The sequence below is a fragment of the Lethenteron reissneri genome, chromosome 44 (genome assembly GCF_015708825.2).
Source record: "Lethenteron reissneri isolate LAM-NWPU_2019-01 chromosome 44, ASM1570882v1, whole genome shotgun sequence".
Classification (NCBI taxonomy): domain Eukaryota; kingdom Metazoa; phylum Chordata; class Hyperoartia; order Petromyzontiformes; family Petromyzontidae; genus Lethenteron; species Lethenteron reissneri.
In genome coordinates this window covers 12,969,691-12,984,766 of record NC_083822.1, presented here as the reverse complement: position 1 = coordinate 12,984,766, position 15,076 = coordinate 12,969,691, and the positions used below count along the sequence as shown (strand labels likewise).

At 47.5% G+C, this 15,076-nt stretch overlaps 1 protein-coding gene across 2 annotated transcripts; it reads right to left on the bottom strand.

The window, feature by feature from the left end:
• Nucleotides 1–1,178: 1,178 nt before the first annotated feature.
• On the bottom strand, nt 1,179–13,923 carry UBALD1 (UBA like domain containing 1). Of its 2 annotated transcripts, XR_009756394.1 has the most exons (4): nt 13,657–13,923; nt 10,555–10,617; nt 2,444–3,110; nt 1,179–2,260 (listed from the first exon to the last, which is right to left on the bottom strand). XR_009756394.1 is itself a non-coding variant. In XM_061569812.1 (3 exons), the coding sequence occupies exons 1-3, from the start codon at nt 13,774–13,776 to the stop codon at nt 2,763–2,765; spliced, it is 531 nt and encodes a 176-aa protein (XP_061425796.1). In that variant the 5' UTR covers nt 13,777–13,923; the 3' UTR covers nt 1,179–2,762. The 2 variants fall into 2 exon arrangements, 1 of the variants encoding a protein (XP_061425796.1); XM_061569812.1 differs by having other exon boundaries at nt 1,179–3,110.
• Between the last annotated feature and the right edge of the window lie 1,153 nt (nt 13,924–15,076).

The window sequence follows — 15,076 nt, the reverse complement described above, 5'->3', positions numbered from 1 at the left end:
ACACGTGGCGGCGGGGGCCATTCGTAGCGTCACCTTTCCGAACCGGTCAGCGTCGCAAAAGCATCGCTCGTGAGCCTTCCACGGATCACCACCGGCCCAGCGTTCCATTCTCCATCGTGGGATTTTTTTTTCTGCGGCTCAAGAATTGACTTGGTAAAGGAGGAGGAATAAGAGGAGGAATGATGATGGTCGTGGCAAGAGCAGGGCAGACGAGTTGGGGTGGAAAGATGTCAAAAATCTACATCGACATTGTTGCGTTCGTGCAATCGGTGCAGTCTTGCGAATGACGAGACGAACCGTATTCCAAGCGTTGATCATTTTAGCCAGCGATGACTGCGGCATGAAAACCGCCGAGCGGGACGCGGACTGCGGCCACCAAAGACTCGAGCAAAGACGACCAGAGCGTGGCCGACAACACCGGAGTGGATCGCAGCGCTCTCAACGTATTTACCGACGATGCTCGGCAGCTGATCTGATATCTGTATTTCTTTGGGGGGTGGAATTGTGATCTTCGGCCAATGATGGTAGCAAGCATGCACCTTCAGCTTTTCCCAAGTGGGTGTCATGATGGACAGGCAGATGTCGCATGACGATGCTGACATGAGAATGGGCGATTGTTCAAGTATGCCAGTTAGGCCTTCATCTGTACGCCTTGAAAAACAACAACCTGTCATTACTGCAAAGATAGTAGATGTGCAATAACTAGCTAGTTATACTCTGACACTTGCAATGGATCATTCAAGGGAGTTGTTTGACCATACTTCACCATGCTGGTCAGTGTGGGTTGAAGCAGGCGACTCAAAACTGCTTCAAATATCGCTCTTGAATCGCATTTCTGCGTAAAAAAAACAATGGCATCAAAAGTGCTTCATTGGTACACTTGAAATGCACTCCTTTTTTTAAAGGAAAGATTGGGATTGTGTGTGCGTTATAACCCAGTGAATGTGCGTGTGTGAGACCAGGTTTGCATCACTTTATTGGGCACAAGCATTGCTTTGTGCCTGCCTTGTCAGAGTGCCTTAAGACCAAGGGGGAAACCGCAAACTCGGTCTGGTAAATGGACAGGAGCCGATGTGACCAACGCATCGATCCCAGGAGGTCTTTGAGCGACGGACTGGGATATTTAGCAAATCTCTATTCAAAGTGCGTTCACACCTTCACTCACCACGAAAGCGATGCCACTTCACATCCTTTATTGTGCACACAGCAGGGGTTTGTCATTTCAGGTGCATGATCTTTTATTTTTTTTGTATAAGTACTGTAACCGAATTTAAAAAAAAATTCAGTTTAATAGAGAAAACAACATTTGTTGATGCATACAACTACAAATGACACGTATACAATTACTAACAAAAAAGACCTGGCAAAAACGTTTATCCACAAATGTTGTGGGTACAAAACAATATTTTCAGAACCGATATCACTCAGGGATTACAGTTGCACAGCGCGAGGCGAAAACAATCCCTTTTGAGTTTGTGCAAATTATTTCCATCGGAGCAGAAATCCGCAATGCAAATTGTATCCAGGGATTTAGTACAGCAGACATTCTCTATCTGGATTGGTACTCTGATGGAAAGAAAAAAAAACAGTATCACAGACATCACAGTTTTAGAGGCAATGTACAAAATAGTAGTGACTCAACTCTCGGCACACGTAACGGTGATTACGCACACACATACAGCCATCGTCGACGCATGCTGGGGTGGACAGAGTGGAATTACTGCCGCACTTGAATCTACAGAAAACACTTTTCCTAGTGTTAGTAGAATATTCAATAATCGACAAGAAGTTGTTGTGGTACGAAATGAGGATGACATTAAAATATTAAAATAATCCTCCTTACCACCAGATATCGATCATCAGAGGGCTTCACTATGTCATCAAATCCAGGCTAATTATAAAATAAAATACCACACAAACAAAAAAAGACTCCACATTGTGACCTTGCACGATATAGATAACCATGTTTAACATGATGCAAAGCAAGCCCATCGGTTCCCTCTGCAAGCTTGCCACATTGGCACCTTCAGGGCACTGAACAGGCATATATATATAATGCATCAAAATCTTCATTAACAGCAAGACATTGCAAAAATATCCACAGCGGTCTGCAGAGTCTTATATAGAAATCGAAAAAAGGTGTGGACTCGAGGGCAACCCCCCCCCCCCCCCCTCGAGTTATGTTCGTGAAAAAGTCTTCGTACTGCTTTCTGCCTCAACGAGCAACGTTCAAAACGCCGGGTGCTCGGGATAAAGCTACCTCAGGGGTCGGCAACCAAAATAACAAGAAGAGCCATTTCTTTCCAATTCGGTACAAAATTCAATATTTCAAGAGCCGCAATGCATCTGAGTACATACTGTACATACGTACATATCGTCAAGAAGCAGCCCGTAAAGAGCCGCATGCGGCTCCGGAGCCGTAGGTTGCCGACCCCTGAGCTACCTGCTTTACCTTTCTTAAACATGAATACCCCCCCCCCTACCCCTTGCCAAGTACGTGGAAAATAATATTACGCTCAGAAAGGCTCAATACAAAAAAAAAACACTCATTTACCGAGAGAGTTTATGGCAGCATGATTTTAGTGTTCTCAACAACACTACCCATACGCTGTGCAATTTCTTGCCCCCAATTCTTTACAAAAACAAGAGTCGATGCTGCACGGCCGCGGCATCACCATTTTACCGCGCGCGCAAAAGTTAAAGCTGTTAACGGCAACCCGTGACCCGCGCCGCTGTTAACGGTGCAACCCTCGCGACCGTCTTCATCTCTCCGCCTCCACGGAGCTGTTGATCTTCGCCTGGTGGTGGCGGCGGCTGCGGTGCCGGTGGTAAGGGTGCTGCGTGGCTCCGGTCGGCGGCATCTGCGGCTGCGCGGGGCAGCAGCCGTTGTCGCTGCTGGAGCGCCGGGCGCCGGGCGCGAGCGAAGCCGCGGTGGCCCAAGGCACGGCGGGGGCGGCGCCGCACGCGCCCGCCGCCGTCGGCGGGGAGGCGGCCGCCGCCGACCCAGGGCTGCCCGCCTGAAGGCCCTCGGAGGCCTTGAGGCGCGAGAACATGGCCAGCGCGTCGGGGAAGTTGGGCGGCGTCGCCGGCGTGTTGGTGGGCGTGCACATCTGCGTGCGACCGAGACAGACGGGAATGCGGCGATCTCGGATCACTTTCTAAATGTCACAAGTTAGGTCGACAACAACAACAACAATCATCATCATCATCAACATCCATGGTCAGATAGCACAGATAGCCCCGTAGGTGTCCACTGCACATTTCGTCATTAGTTTCCACTTTCCTTTGTCCTGTGCCAGTATGCTCACGTAGTGGCCACATCTGTCTGGCACGAATCTCTTCTTCTGTTGTTGTCAAACCGTGCTCTGTTAGGTCTTTTCTCTCTTTCCCGTCCCTTCCATTTTTCCAAACAACACACTTGAAATTGTCCTGTTGTCTTCCATCCGACATGTGTGTCCAAGTCGTGCCAGCCTCCTTCTCATCACTGCCTGCGTCAGGTCGTCTTGTTCTATGCGCAACCTTGTTCTCACGTCTGTGTCGGTCACTCTTTGTGTCCAGCGTAGATGCAGCAGCAGCAGTATCCTTCTGTAGCAACAACATTTCGAGTGCCAATATCTCATCTCCGTCAGTGTTTTTGAACGTCCAAGTCTCGCAGGCATACAACACAATAATAAAAGGTGACTTATACAAAGAAGCCTCCACAGGTTTTCTTTTTTTGTCAAGAAAGCCCTGCATCACGATGATTGGTCAATTTCTCATTGCCGTCGTGATTAAAGCAATAAATTGCACAGCGTACTGGTTGTGTTTAAACAAATAATAATGTGATAAACTCTCTAGATGAATGAGTTACTTGCTGTGTTTAAACCCCGGTTTGAACTCATGCTCACAGCAGTGCTGGCTCCGTGCTCTGAGCCAACTGCCCACCCCATATTTGCTCCTGCATTCACTGCAAGTGCTTCTGACCAAACTGATACAGTACTTGGACTAAATTAATGCAAAAAAAATACAAAAGTAAATTAACTCAATTAGTGCAATGGGTACACTTTAACTGATAAGTAATGGCTATGGGGAATTTTAATTTTAAAGAAACATTTCAATACTGTAGTGTAGTAGTATACTAGCCACGTCTTATTTATACAGACGGTGGGTGTTTGTTCTCAAAGCAAGGCGATGTGTATTTGCTAAAGGACACAAGGGCACTGTCAAATATATTTTTTTTGAGAGAAAAAAAGTGACTATTTCAAAAGGCTACAAAAATACAGGGCACCTTATATTCTTGCAGGGATCCCAAACAAATTAAGGGGCGTGATAACAGACAGCTTGTGCTGCTGCTGCTGCTGCTGCTGCACCCAACAGAAACTGGACTCGTCTCTAGACATTTCCCCAGAACTGGAGGCTGCCATTTGCCACGGAGTTCTAAAACAAACAGCCTCTGTACACAATGTGCTGTAAATCGCCACATGCGTGCAAACCACAGGGTTAATTTACGTCCGACTCACAACACAATAATGAATGTGTGCCTTTAAGCGCCGCTCTAGCTGGGTCAGAACAACCTCTACGTATGAGGTGTTAGGCGGAATAAAGCACCACCTTTATGGCGGAATGGCAAATTGCACAAACCAACGTGGCCGTCCTCTGGGTACATTAAGCCTCCAGGATTAATTCTGCACAGCAACCAACAGCTCGCAAATAAAAAATTAAATCGCACTTTTCATGCCCAAACCCGTGTAATAAATATGCAAATATACGATTTCGCTTGTATTTGTTCTGTGCGCAATGTTACTGCATCGCCAGGAGGCCTGTTTATGCGTACATAAATCAATATGTTTAAAATAGGTGTGTTAAATGTATCATAAAAAACATACTTGAGATCAAAGCAACCGGTTAGTCGCGTTGTTAATCTCACGTGCATTACCTGGTGTGCTCGTTTTGCTCTAGAGGCTCACAGGAAATATCCGAATGCCACACAGACAAAAACTAAATTCATCCCGACATCATATCTATGATCTTATCAGGAAGCAAGTCCCCAACAACAGCAAATTGATAGACGGCCAAGATTTGTCGTCGAGATTTAAGAATCAATATTTTCCACGACGTTTTCAGTCTCATTTGTTTTCTTTCTGTTTGGTCATTAATTACTATGCAAAAGTGCCACTTCATTTGCATAAATGACAAGCAAATCAATTCCCACGCACACGATTCGATGTGTGTGTGATACATAGAAAAATAATAATCTATTTTGACGGGTGAATAAATGATCGGTGGCCAAGGTACGACAGAGAAATGCATTCGATGCTGCGTCAACTTGTTCATCCAATGCTGGATGAAGGCCTCCCTACGTCCTGCCGGTCACGGAGTTTGTTTGACCATACTTCACCACGCTCGTCGTTGTGCGTTACTGAAGGGGGACTGGGGTGCGGCATGGCTACTCAAGTAATCCTTGGGAAGGAAATGCAACTCAGGCAGTCAGGATCATAGCGCATTGCGGCGATCATTGCTTATGTCCATACTGCATTGCCATACAGTGAACGATTAAACAGAACCACGAGGGTAATCATCTGTAAACTTAACAGCATTATAAAGAAAATAAATACAACCGTGTTTTCGTTAACTATCGAGTGGAGCATTACAGCCGTGACCTCCAATAATTGTTGATCAATGGTGTTCCAATGCCTCATTTCTGCCCTGACACTTACAAAGCATTCCAAGTCCACATCTCTCTTGCCAAATAACGTAAATAAAGGCGTTGTAACATAAAGTGCCTTCGTTTATTTGCCCTTCCTCGCATGTAAACGACGGGAAGGTAAAGGTGCAGCCATGCAAGCAATTGCTTCTTCAAGTCCCTGCTGGTGGAAGAATTTCTTCCAGAGAAGATTTAGGCAGCCCAACTCTAGGGTTTTTGGCCTACTCTTCCACACTGGCCAGACATCTCGGGAGAGGTGGGAGCGCCCGTACTTAACCCCACCACACGTGACAGCCTGTGTTGAACCCATTTATACTTCTGGTTAAAAGGGGGGGTTTGGATTTAAGACTCTTGCCAAGGGCGCCGTGGTGGCGAGATGTTGACTACCTCGCCCGGTATGCAGGAGGTCGTGCTGTATATTAGGAGTTTGAATGTTCTTTCTCCCCGTATTTGCGTGGATTTTTCTCCGGGTCCTCCAGCTTATCCCTCCCCATTTAGAAACGTGCGTTTTAGAGTATTTGGATTGCAAGTACAGCGTGCTGCTGACTATGACACCCTGGCAGATTTCCTTCTGGCATGACAAGATATGAATTCCCATCTGCCCAGACTCATGAGTATTTCACCTGCTGTCACCAGACTTAGCCTCGGAGGTAATGACAATAACACTGGTAAAAAAAAAACAATTCTGGCCTGGACTTTTGCAGCTGTTTTTAGACTAATTTCAGGGTGCCGATTCTAAATCTGATCTCAGATTTGCTCTATCACATCTCATTTTTATCCTATCGGCATACCCCATTTTCATTAATTTTACCCGTAATTAACTCTGTCACTTATGATTGCAAGTTGTTGCGAGTCAGTGACTGCTTTAGTGTTAAAATATGGTGCTGTATTTTAGGATAGTGTGTTTATAATATCATTTTATGTAGATATCCACATTTATTTAATATTTTTCTTCTGCAGTTTTTATTGAAAATGCAATATTTGATATCTCAAAAACCTGATGTGATAGACAAAAACTGATGCCAGATTTGGAATCAGCACCCCAAAATTACCGAAAAGTGTTGGAATACCTTATGCCAAAAAAAGTGTGTTGACCAGTGTAATACGCCAGGTGAATTATATTATTCGTCAACCGTGGCAGGCAACACCACGAGTGAAAACAAGAGCCAGAACTACGTTCGGGACTTGCTTAACAACAAAAACAAAGATTCCCCGTGTAGCCTCGACAGACTGTTTGGGCAAGTGCGGTTAGCGAGGAGCACCTATGAAGGCCGGCACGGCACACGAGGGGGTGGGTGGTGAGCACCACGCCCGGCCGCCTTTGTCTCCCGAGTGGCGATGTTTACTCACGGCACTGGGTACTCATTTGAGGCTGAGTCGACCACACACACACACTCACACATAGCTTGACAGTATTTCTAAAATAATCACAAAGTCGCTGACATGGCCGACTCAACAGAGTGTATTGGAGTCAACACATTCCATTCCTTGTCCGAATTTACTACGTGAAAATAACTAACACAATTGTCTCGTTAATGATATAATGATTGTACGAAACGGTTGAGTTTATTTGGACAGTAATCTCACTGGAGGGATTTTTAAGGCCAAAAATAGACGTGGAACACGCTGTACAAAGAAGCTAAACATTTACTTTTTTACAGCTATATAACGCTGAGATCACATTCAGCTGTGTTCATTTATGAAATCAGCGCGGTTCTTGCACGAAATGACATCACATTCAATCGTACTAAACGTAGTCGTATGAACAACCAAAGGAGCTTATAGCCAAACTGCAATTTGAAGCGATTCGGTTCCATCTCATCCAAAACATCTCTGCGGTTTCCAGGCCGTCAAAGACAGTTAAAGGATATCACCGAATGCTGCCACACTCGGGTGGGCTGCAGAACCTTGAAATGAGATTATAACCAGCAGCTGAGGGCACAAGTCATTGGAGGCCATCCGACTGTTCACCGGTGACTGCACTGCTGGGAACGCCAACAGAGGGTGCCGCTCACTTTACATAACGCCGCTGCTGCTGCTACCAAGGGTTTATGCTCTTGAGCAGAACTTGTTTGTTGGATGCCCTCTGTAAACACAACATGACCGCTGGCTGGCAATAATGAACCGTAAAAAATTGGGGGCCGGTTTCCAGGAGGCTGCGCTGCAGTGCAATGACCCGGCCAGATCACGGGCCAAATATACGACTCTTTACGCAGTTTACGAGATTCGTCAAATGCTTGCCACTCTTGATTTGGCAATATTCTCGCAATGCGCAAGACAACATTTCTCAACTCCCACGTGGAGTGATTGATGTCAACGGCAGGTAAAACTTGCAAGCTTCACGGGGTAATTTACATTAAGAAATTTCAATTACATTTCGCACTGTAATTTTTAATACAGTAAATGGAATACGGTGCGTTCCTGCAATAACTTCTTGACGTCACCGCTAGCAGAAGGGCCTCCAGTTGCTAGAGGTCTAGTATGCCCTAATACAACGTCGTTTTCTATATTCTTCAGTTTAACACAAAGGCTCTCGAGACCAATATTATCCATACATGTGTCGTTAAAACATCCAAATAGTAAGGTTTGTCACGAAAACAAAACATGCCAATTAGTTGCAAGTTCAGCACACCAGTGTGTTGGAGAGTAAACCCACCACGTTCGAGAACCAGGATGTTTCGCCGATAATTACAACCAGCCTCATTAGGCAACAGCCAGAGTCATCATCGCTGGCCATACGTCATGGAAGGTTGTCGGAAATTCCCACACTTTACTCCACTGCACGCGGCCTTCCGATTGACGAACTGGGATGTACCGATTCATAACTACTGGATGAACTAAGGCGAGGAAGGAGGGCATTTAAGAAACCTGCAAATCGTTTTGAATTGCCGCCGCCACCGCAAGCATGAAATCGATGAGCCCATGGATTGCTAGTCCAGGTGTGCTCACCTTAACGCCAAATCCAGCAACAAATTCCACACCAACAAGAGGCCACAGAGCTAAGTTTGAAACAAGTTACCGTTTCAAAGTTCTCAAAACATTTGAAAAACGACACTTTGAAAGTGAAAAACACACTTCCCGTACTTAATCATGGCACTTGACTGACCCAGGGAACGGAACACGTGTTAAGGGAAATATGCTTATACAAAAATAAACAATTGAGCAATGCAATGCTGAAATATTGCAGCTGATTACTTTGTGGAGTGCTGCCCTATATAAACAATTGTAATATTTGCTTCAAACTGTCCTTCCATAGACAAACTCTCCATGTTAGCAGCACTGTTGACACATTGGGTGTATTTACAAAATAATTACTTAACCGCCACCACCACCCCTCCAGCTTCAATGGTGCAAGTCGCAGGTGGTGACGTGCATCATATACATACTGTACTGCCTCGAACATTCAACTGTTGTGTACAAAGGAACGTGTACAGTCAGGTTTGATGTCACAGCACTCGAGCGCCACACCTTCCTGGCAGTAAAAGCCCAAATGTTGTGGGGTGTTGCAACGATAATGATACTTGTTAAAATATTGTTATAATATTGTGCCCCTCTATAGCACAGTAGGTAGAAACGTATACAATATAAGCACAACTATATTCTGTGTCTACATGTTTAAAGTAAAACGTTTCAGTCTATTGGTCTATTGCCTTTCCAGATCATTTGTTGAAGCAAGTCAACTCTGGAACGGTTTCGACCTTCTGGATTTCATCAGCAGAGCCAGGATTGTTAATCAAATGGCGCTTAGTTCTAGAATGTGATTGGCAAGATCACCCCATCTAAACGACGGGGCCCACACTGGATGGATGTATTGTTGCAAAACACACCAGATGCATTCCTCTTAGCACTCAGGTTTCCTCCCACGTGTGTACACTGTTAAACAATGCAGTGGGTACAAATCATAACAATCACTATGGTGACGCTTTAATATCATCATCATTATCATCATGAGCCATGGTCCATCCACTGCTTGATGAAGGTCTCCCAAGTCACCACAATCTAGCGTAATCCTGGCGTGTAGTCAATCCGCCTAGCAACTGCACGGAGCCGAGTTCACTGCTTCATCTGATATTGGTATTCCATCCCTTGGCCACCGCTCCGTCATTACTCTTGACCATTGGTCCTTTCTAGGGATGGCGACGCATCCCGCCCGATCAACATGTGAACGATGCCATTAACCTGCTGCTGTTCTCCAACCCACGCTGCATTCCTCTTGTGGTTTCTCGATGCAAAAACAAACAGCATGTACTTGTACTGTGATCACATGCTCAGGAACACTGGATCTTTCAAATGGAAATTGTTGATCGCAGCGGGTTAACCCAAAAAAAATAATCGCCGTGCCAGTGATGATAGCCTACCACTTGGCATACATATTCTGGCTCTCAAAATATAACAGAACAACTCCTGTGAAATCAATGATGTCAAACCAATGCGTGGGTATAATAATTAATACAAAAAAACAACGTCAGTGTATGATTTAGTAATGTGTACCTCGGTTTGCCTGTGTAGAATAATTACGCAATTAAGCGGTCTAATTGGATTGTGCAGGCACTCTCAAATCTGGCCACAACTTAATGTTTACATTTTCCTGCTCCATTACATTGTTTGATTTGCTCTTCAGTCACGTGTAAATCAGATCACGGGGGAATTCGTGCCACGACGCCGTAAGACGAGCCAGCCTTTGAAAAAAACCAAAACAAACAAAAGCAGCTTTTTGAAATGCCCCCAAAAAATGCACGGGTGGGGGTGGGGGAGGGTTAGACAATGTTTGTCTTCACAGGCCCTCCGTGACATGGCACGGTGGATGAAAGGGGGCAATGGATTTGGATGGAAGGGGTAGAGGAAGGGCCCAAAGCCCTCTTGCAACTCACCATCTGGTGAGCGTGGAAGGCGTTGGGCACATTCGCCTCCTGGAAAAACATGCTGAGCGCCGTCTGTGGATGGGGGCAGAGACACAACACGGCAACAGCGCGCCAACGATTGGCTCAAATGCCACACAGTGACGATACACATTCCTCAATGGCACTGCCCTCAAAGGAAAATAAATACTGTACTGTATATCCATAGGTGACGTTTCAGGCAACGGACCTTCTTCACAGCTGATGTCCATTTAATCAAATATATTGTTTTCCTTTTAGGGCAGTTGTTGACGAATGTGTTGGGTGTTTGTTATGTTTACTTGTACACCACTGCCTGTGCTGTACAGTAATGGCACATTTTAAATTTAGAGTGACAATACAATAGAGTGAAAAGGACAAAGCAACCACGATTTGCGGTCTTAACCCAGCGGCACACGAACGACCTTGCCCGATGGTGCTGTTCGTTGCTGGCCAGTTTGACACACATGGGCATCTGGGCTCAGCAACTGTGATGTTACTGTACGTTGGGATAATCGGCAAGCGTGGCCATTAAAAATAAGGTGGCACTTTTAAGTCCCTCGTTCCTGGAAATTGCAACACACACACACGTGATGAGGTTGAGCATTGTGATGAGGTTGAGCATTGTGTGATGAGGTTGAGCATTGTGTGATGAGGTTGAGCATTGTGTGGAGGAATGTGCCTTTTGATCTCTTTTCCAGGTCACACACAAGGCAGAATTTGGTCAGGGTTTGGGCCTTAGGAGAGAACGGGCTTAAAGGCGACCCCAATACAGTCACTGTGAATTGTCCACGAGGAATAATGTGGATGGTAATTTAGTGAAGTCAATCGCGTACGAGTCTACATTGTTACTCGTGCAGCGTTCTGTTCGGCTGATCAGGCATGCACACTGCAGGACAACACACGTCACGTGCACTAATTGGTAGGCAACACCCTTACACGCTTGCCAACTGCGGCAGAGTCTGCCAATGCCAATGTGCAGTTGAAAACAAAACACCTCTTTCTTGCCTTCTGATTTTCACAGCCATCAGGCTGCACCAGGACCACCCAAAACTCATGTCCACACATTTCCTCTGAGGAAGGGGCATTTCCCGAAACGTCACCTATTGGAATTTCTCCCCCCCCCCCCCCCCCCCCCCATTTTAGGGAAGTGTTACCGAGGGATGTGTTGAGTTTGTCCAAAGTTATAGTCAGCGAACTGCTTTTATTTGTCAATGTCTTATAACGCTATAAAGGTCCAACTACACACGGCAAAAAGTTAGAAAGAAATGACTTCTATGGGACAGGAGATGTGATAGATCACGTTATAATGAACGTACAGTTGTAAGGATAAAGAAGAATTGAGAGACGCATTCTTAGAATAACATTGAGACGTAACGAAAAACACGTGAGGAAATTCTGTACTCGTTATAACGACATTTCAAGCTGAAGCAAAGTAGCTAGACGGAATGATGGCTGGTGATCAACAATAATGATCCAGTGACAGCCAAGGTTATGGAACGTGTCTGAAAATACGACCGCCGAGGAGATGGAGTGATACAATCAGCTCTTGTGCCAGTTTAAGGCGACTACATCGTAGACTAGCGAGTGATGTCCGATGCCTTTGGGAGGCCTTCATCCAGCAGTGAATGGATTACGGCTGATGATCGGATGTCACAATTATGGGCGAGATAGAATGAATGAGGAGGATATGAGGACGACGATGGGGAACTGACGGAGAGACGATACAAGATGTTTAGCTATGAAGAGAGGGGTGAAATTCAGGTGGAGTTGTTTGGATGTCAGAATTGATTTTAATGAAAAATGGCAGTAAGCGTTGGATTACTATGGATTAATTTCCATAGAGATGGTCGGAAGGGAGGTCGTGATTTACGGAATATGTAAGCTGATCCAAAGGGGACGGATGGAGGTGGCTCGGGGTAGACGGATCGCGGAGAGGATTAGTCTAAGGCTCTAAGCAAAGGAGAACGGACCTACATTGTATGACCGCGTCGTTGTTGCACTAGCGGGGAGCGTGGTCTGCAAGCGTGTGTCGTGATGACAGATAGAAGCACTGTGTGTTGAGAAGGCTGAAAGAACACAATGTCATCGAGTGGGTCAACTTGGATGTGGAGGATCACAGGAAGGAGTTGACGGGACGGGCGGGGTGGACCGAAGCTGGACGTGGGGTTGGTGCTGGACACGTGGAGGTCGACATCTGGATGGGCACCCATCACCCAGTGTGCAGGGCCAGATTAAGGTTCTTGTAGGCCCTGGGCATTTCTGTTTCGTAGGACCTTCATCCTTCCCCTGCACTGCTCTCTATTGACAATGAGATTGTAAGAAAATCACCATTTGAAGATGTTATTGGGAAAAAAGATCTCGAAAAGTTCATCTTCGGAGTTAATTTCTCTCTCGCCTTTAAAAAAAAAAGATTGACATGACTCTGCCCCTTTGTATATACACTGTGCCTATCCTTGCTATCTGTACATGTATTTATTCAACAAGATACCTTGGTTAACTTTTTTGTTAATCATACAAACAACAACAACAAACATGGGTCAATCAGTGCCGACTGTGACCCTATCGGACAACAACGACCGTGGCATGTTGGAGGTCGAGACCTGGGGCTGGACATCCGAGGGTGCGACGTGATGGTGCAGCAGGAGCAGCAGCAGCAGGAGCAGCAGGAGCAGCAGCAGCATCAGGAGGAGCAGCAGGAGCAGGAGCAGCAGCAGGAGCAGGAGCAGCAGCAGGAGCAGTAGCAGCAGCAGCAGGAGGAGCAGCAGGAGCAGCAGCAGCAACAGCAGCAGGAGGAGCAGCATCAGCAGGAGCAGCAGCAGGAGCAGCACCAGCAGCAGGAGGAGCAGCAGGAGCAGCAGCAGCAGCAGGAGCAGCAGCAGCAGCAGGAGCAGTAGCAGCAGCAGCAGGAGGAGCAGCAGGAGCAGCAGCAGCAACAGCAGCAGGAGGAGCAGCAGGAGCAGCAGCAGGAGGAGCAGCAGCAGGAGCAGCAGCAGCACCAGGAGGAGCAGCAGGAGCAGCAGCAGCAGGAGCAGCAGCAGCAGGAGCAGCAGCAGCAGCAGCAGGAGCAGCAGCAGCAGCAGGAGGGGGCCTCACCTCGAACTGCCAGCGCGCCGCCTGCAGCAGCTGCGTGGCCTGCTCTGCCGCGCAGCCGGCCGTGAGCACGAACTGGTTGACCATGAGCTGGTGCTTGAGCTCCTCCATGTTCGTGGACATGTCCAGGCGGAACGTCACCACTGCCACCAGTAGCGAGACGAGGCTGACCCCAACAATACCGGGCAGAGCTAACCAACAACCGCACCACCACCACTGACACCCACCACCCACCACCACCGCTCTAACACCACCAGCACTGCTCTAACACCACCACTGCTATACCACCACCACCACTGCTATACCACCACCACCACCACTGCTATACCACCACCACCACCACTGCTCTAACACCACCACCAACACTGCTCTAACACCACCACCACCACTGCTCTAACACCACCACTGCTATACCACCACCACCACTGCTCTAACACCACCACCACCACTGCTATACCACCACCACCACTGCTCTAACACCACCACCACCACTGCTATACCACCACCACTGCTCTAACACCACCACCACCACTGCTCTAACACCACCACTAATAAACGAATGCCTGGCGCTTCACGCTACCCACGGGCACCCACGGCGCCGAAAGGTGAACACGCCACCCGCTTCGTCCCCCTCCAACAAAAGACGGAAAAAAAAACCAAAACAGCGGCCGGAGACGCCGCCGAAACACGGCAGCAGCTCGCGGAGAGGCGACAGCGGCGAGTGTGGCGGTGGCGGTAACGAAACACGGAAGCGATTGGTGCTGCTGCTGATGATGATGCTGCTGCTGCTGCTGATGCTGCTGCTGCTGCTGATGATGCTGATGCCGATGATGATGATGCTGCTGCTGCTGCTGCTGATGATGATGCTGCTGCTGATGATGCTGCTGCTGCTGCTGATGATGATGCTGCTGCTGATGATGATGATGCTGCTGCTGCTGATGATGCTGCTGATGCTTATGCTGCTGCTGATGATGCTGCTGCTGATGATGCTGCTGCTGATGATGCTGCTGCCGATGGTGCTGCTGCTGCTGATGATGCTGCGGATGATGATGCTGCTGCTGATGATGCTGATGCCGATGATGATGCTGCTGCCGATGGTGCTGATGCTGCTACTGATGCTGCGGAGAGGGGCCGCGCCGGTATCAATGATTACACCTCCCTGGAGCACAACAACAATAACAACAACAATGACGACACGCGTGTAGGAGGAGGCTCTGTGCGTGGCACGGGTGTGAAACCAACACAGTGCGCAGCGCCACGACGGCACGTGGCGGCGGCGAGATGAAACACCTGCTGCACCTGTGCGCGCAGCAACACCGGTGATGATCAGAACGAGCGTTTCACCAGCGCAACAATTGCACGAGACGATGGCGCGGGCGGCGTGAAGTCGCCTCTCAAAGCCGCGTGCCTCCTTTATAACCAC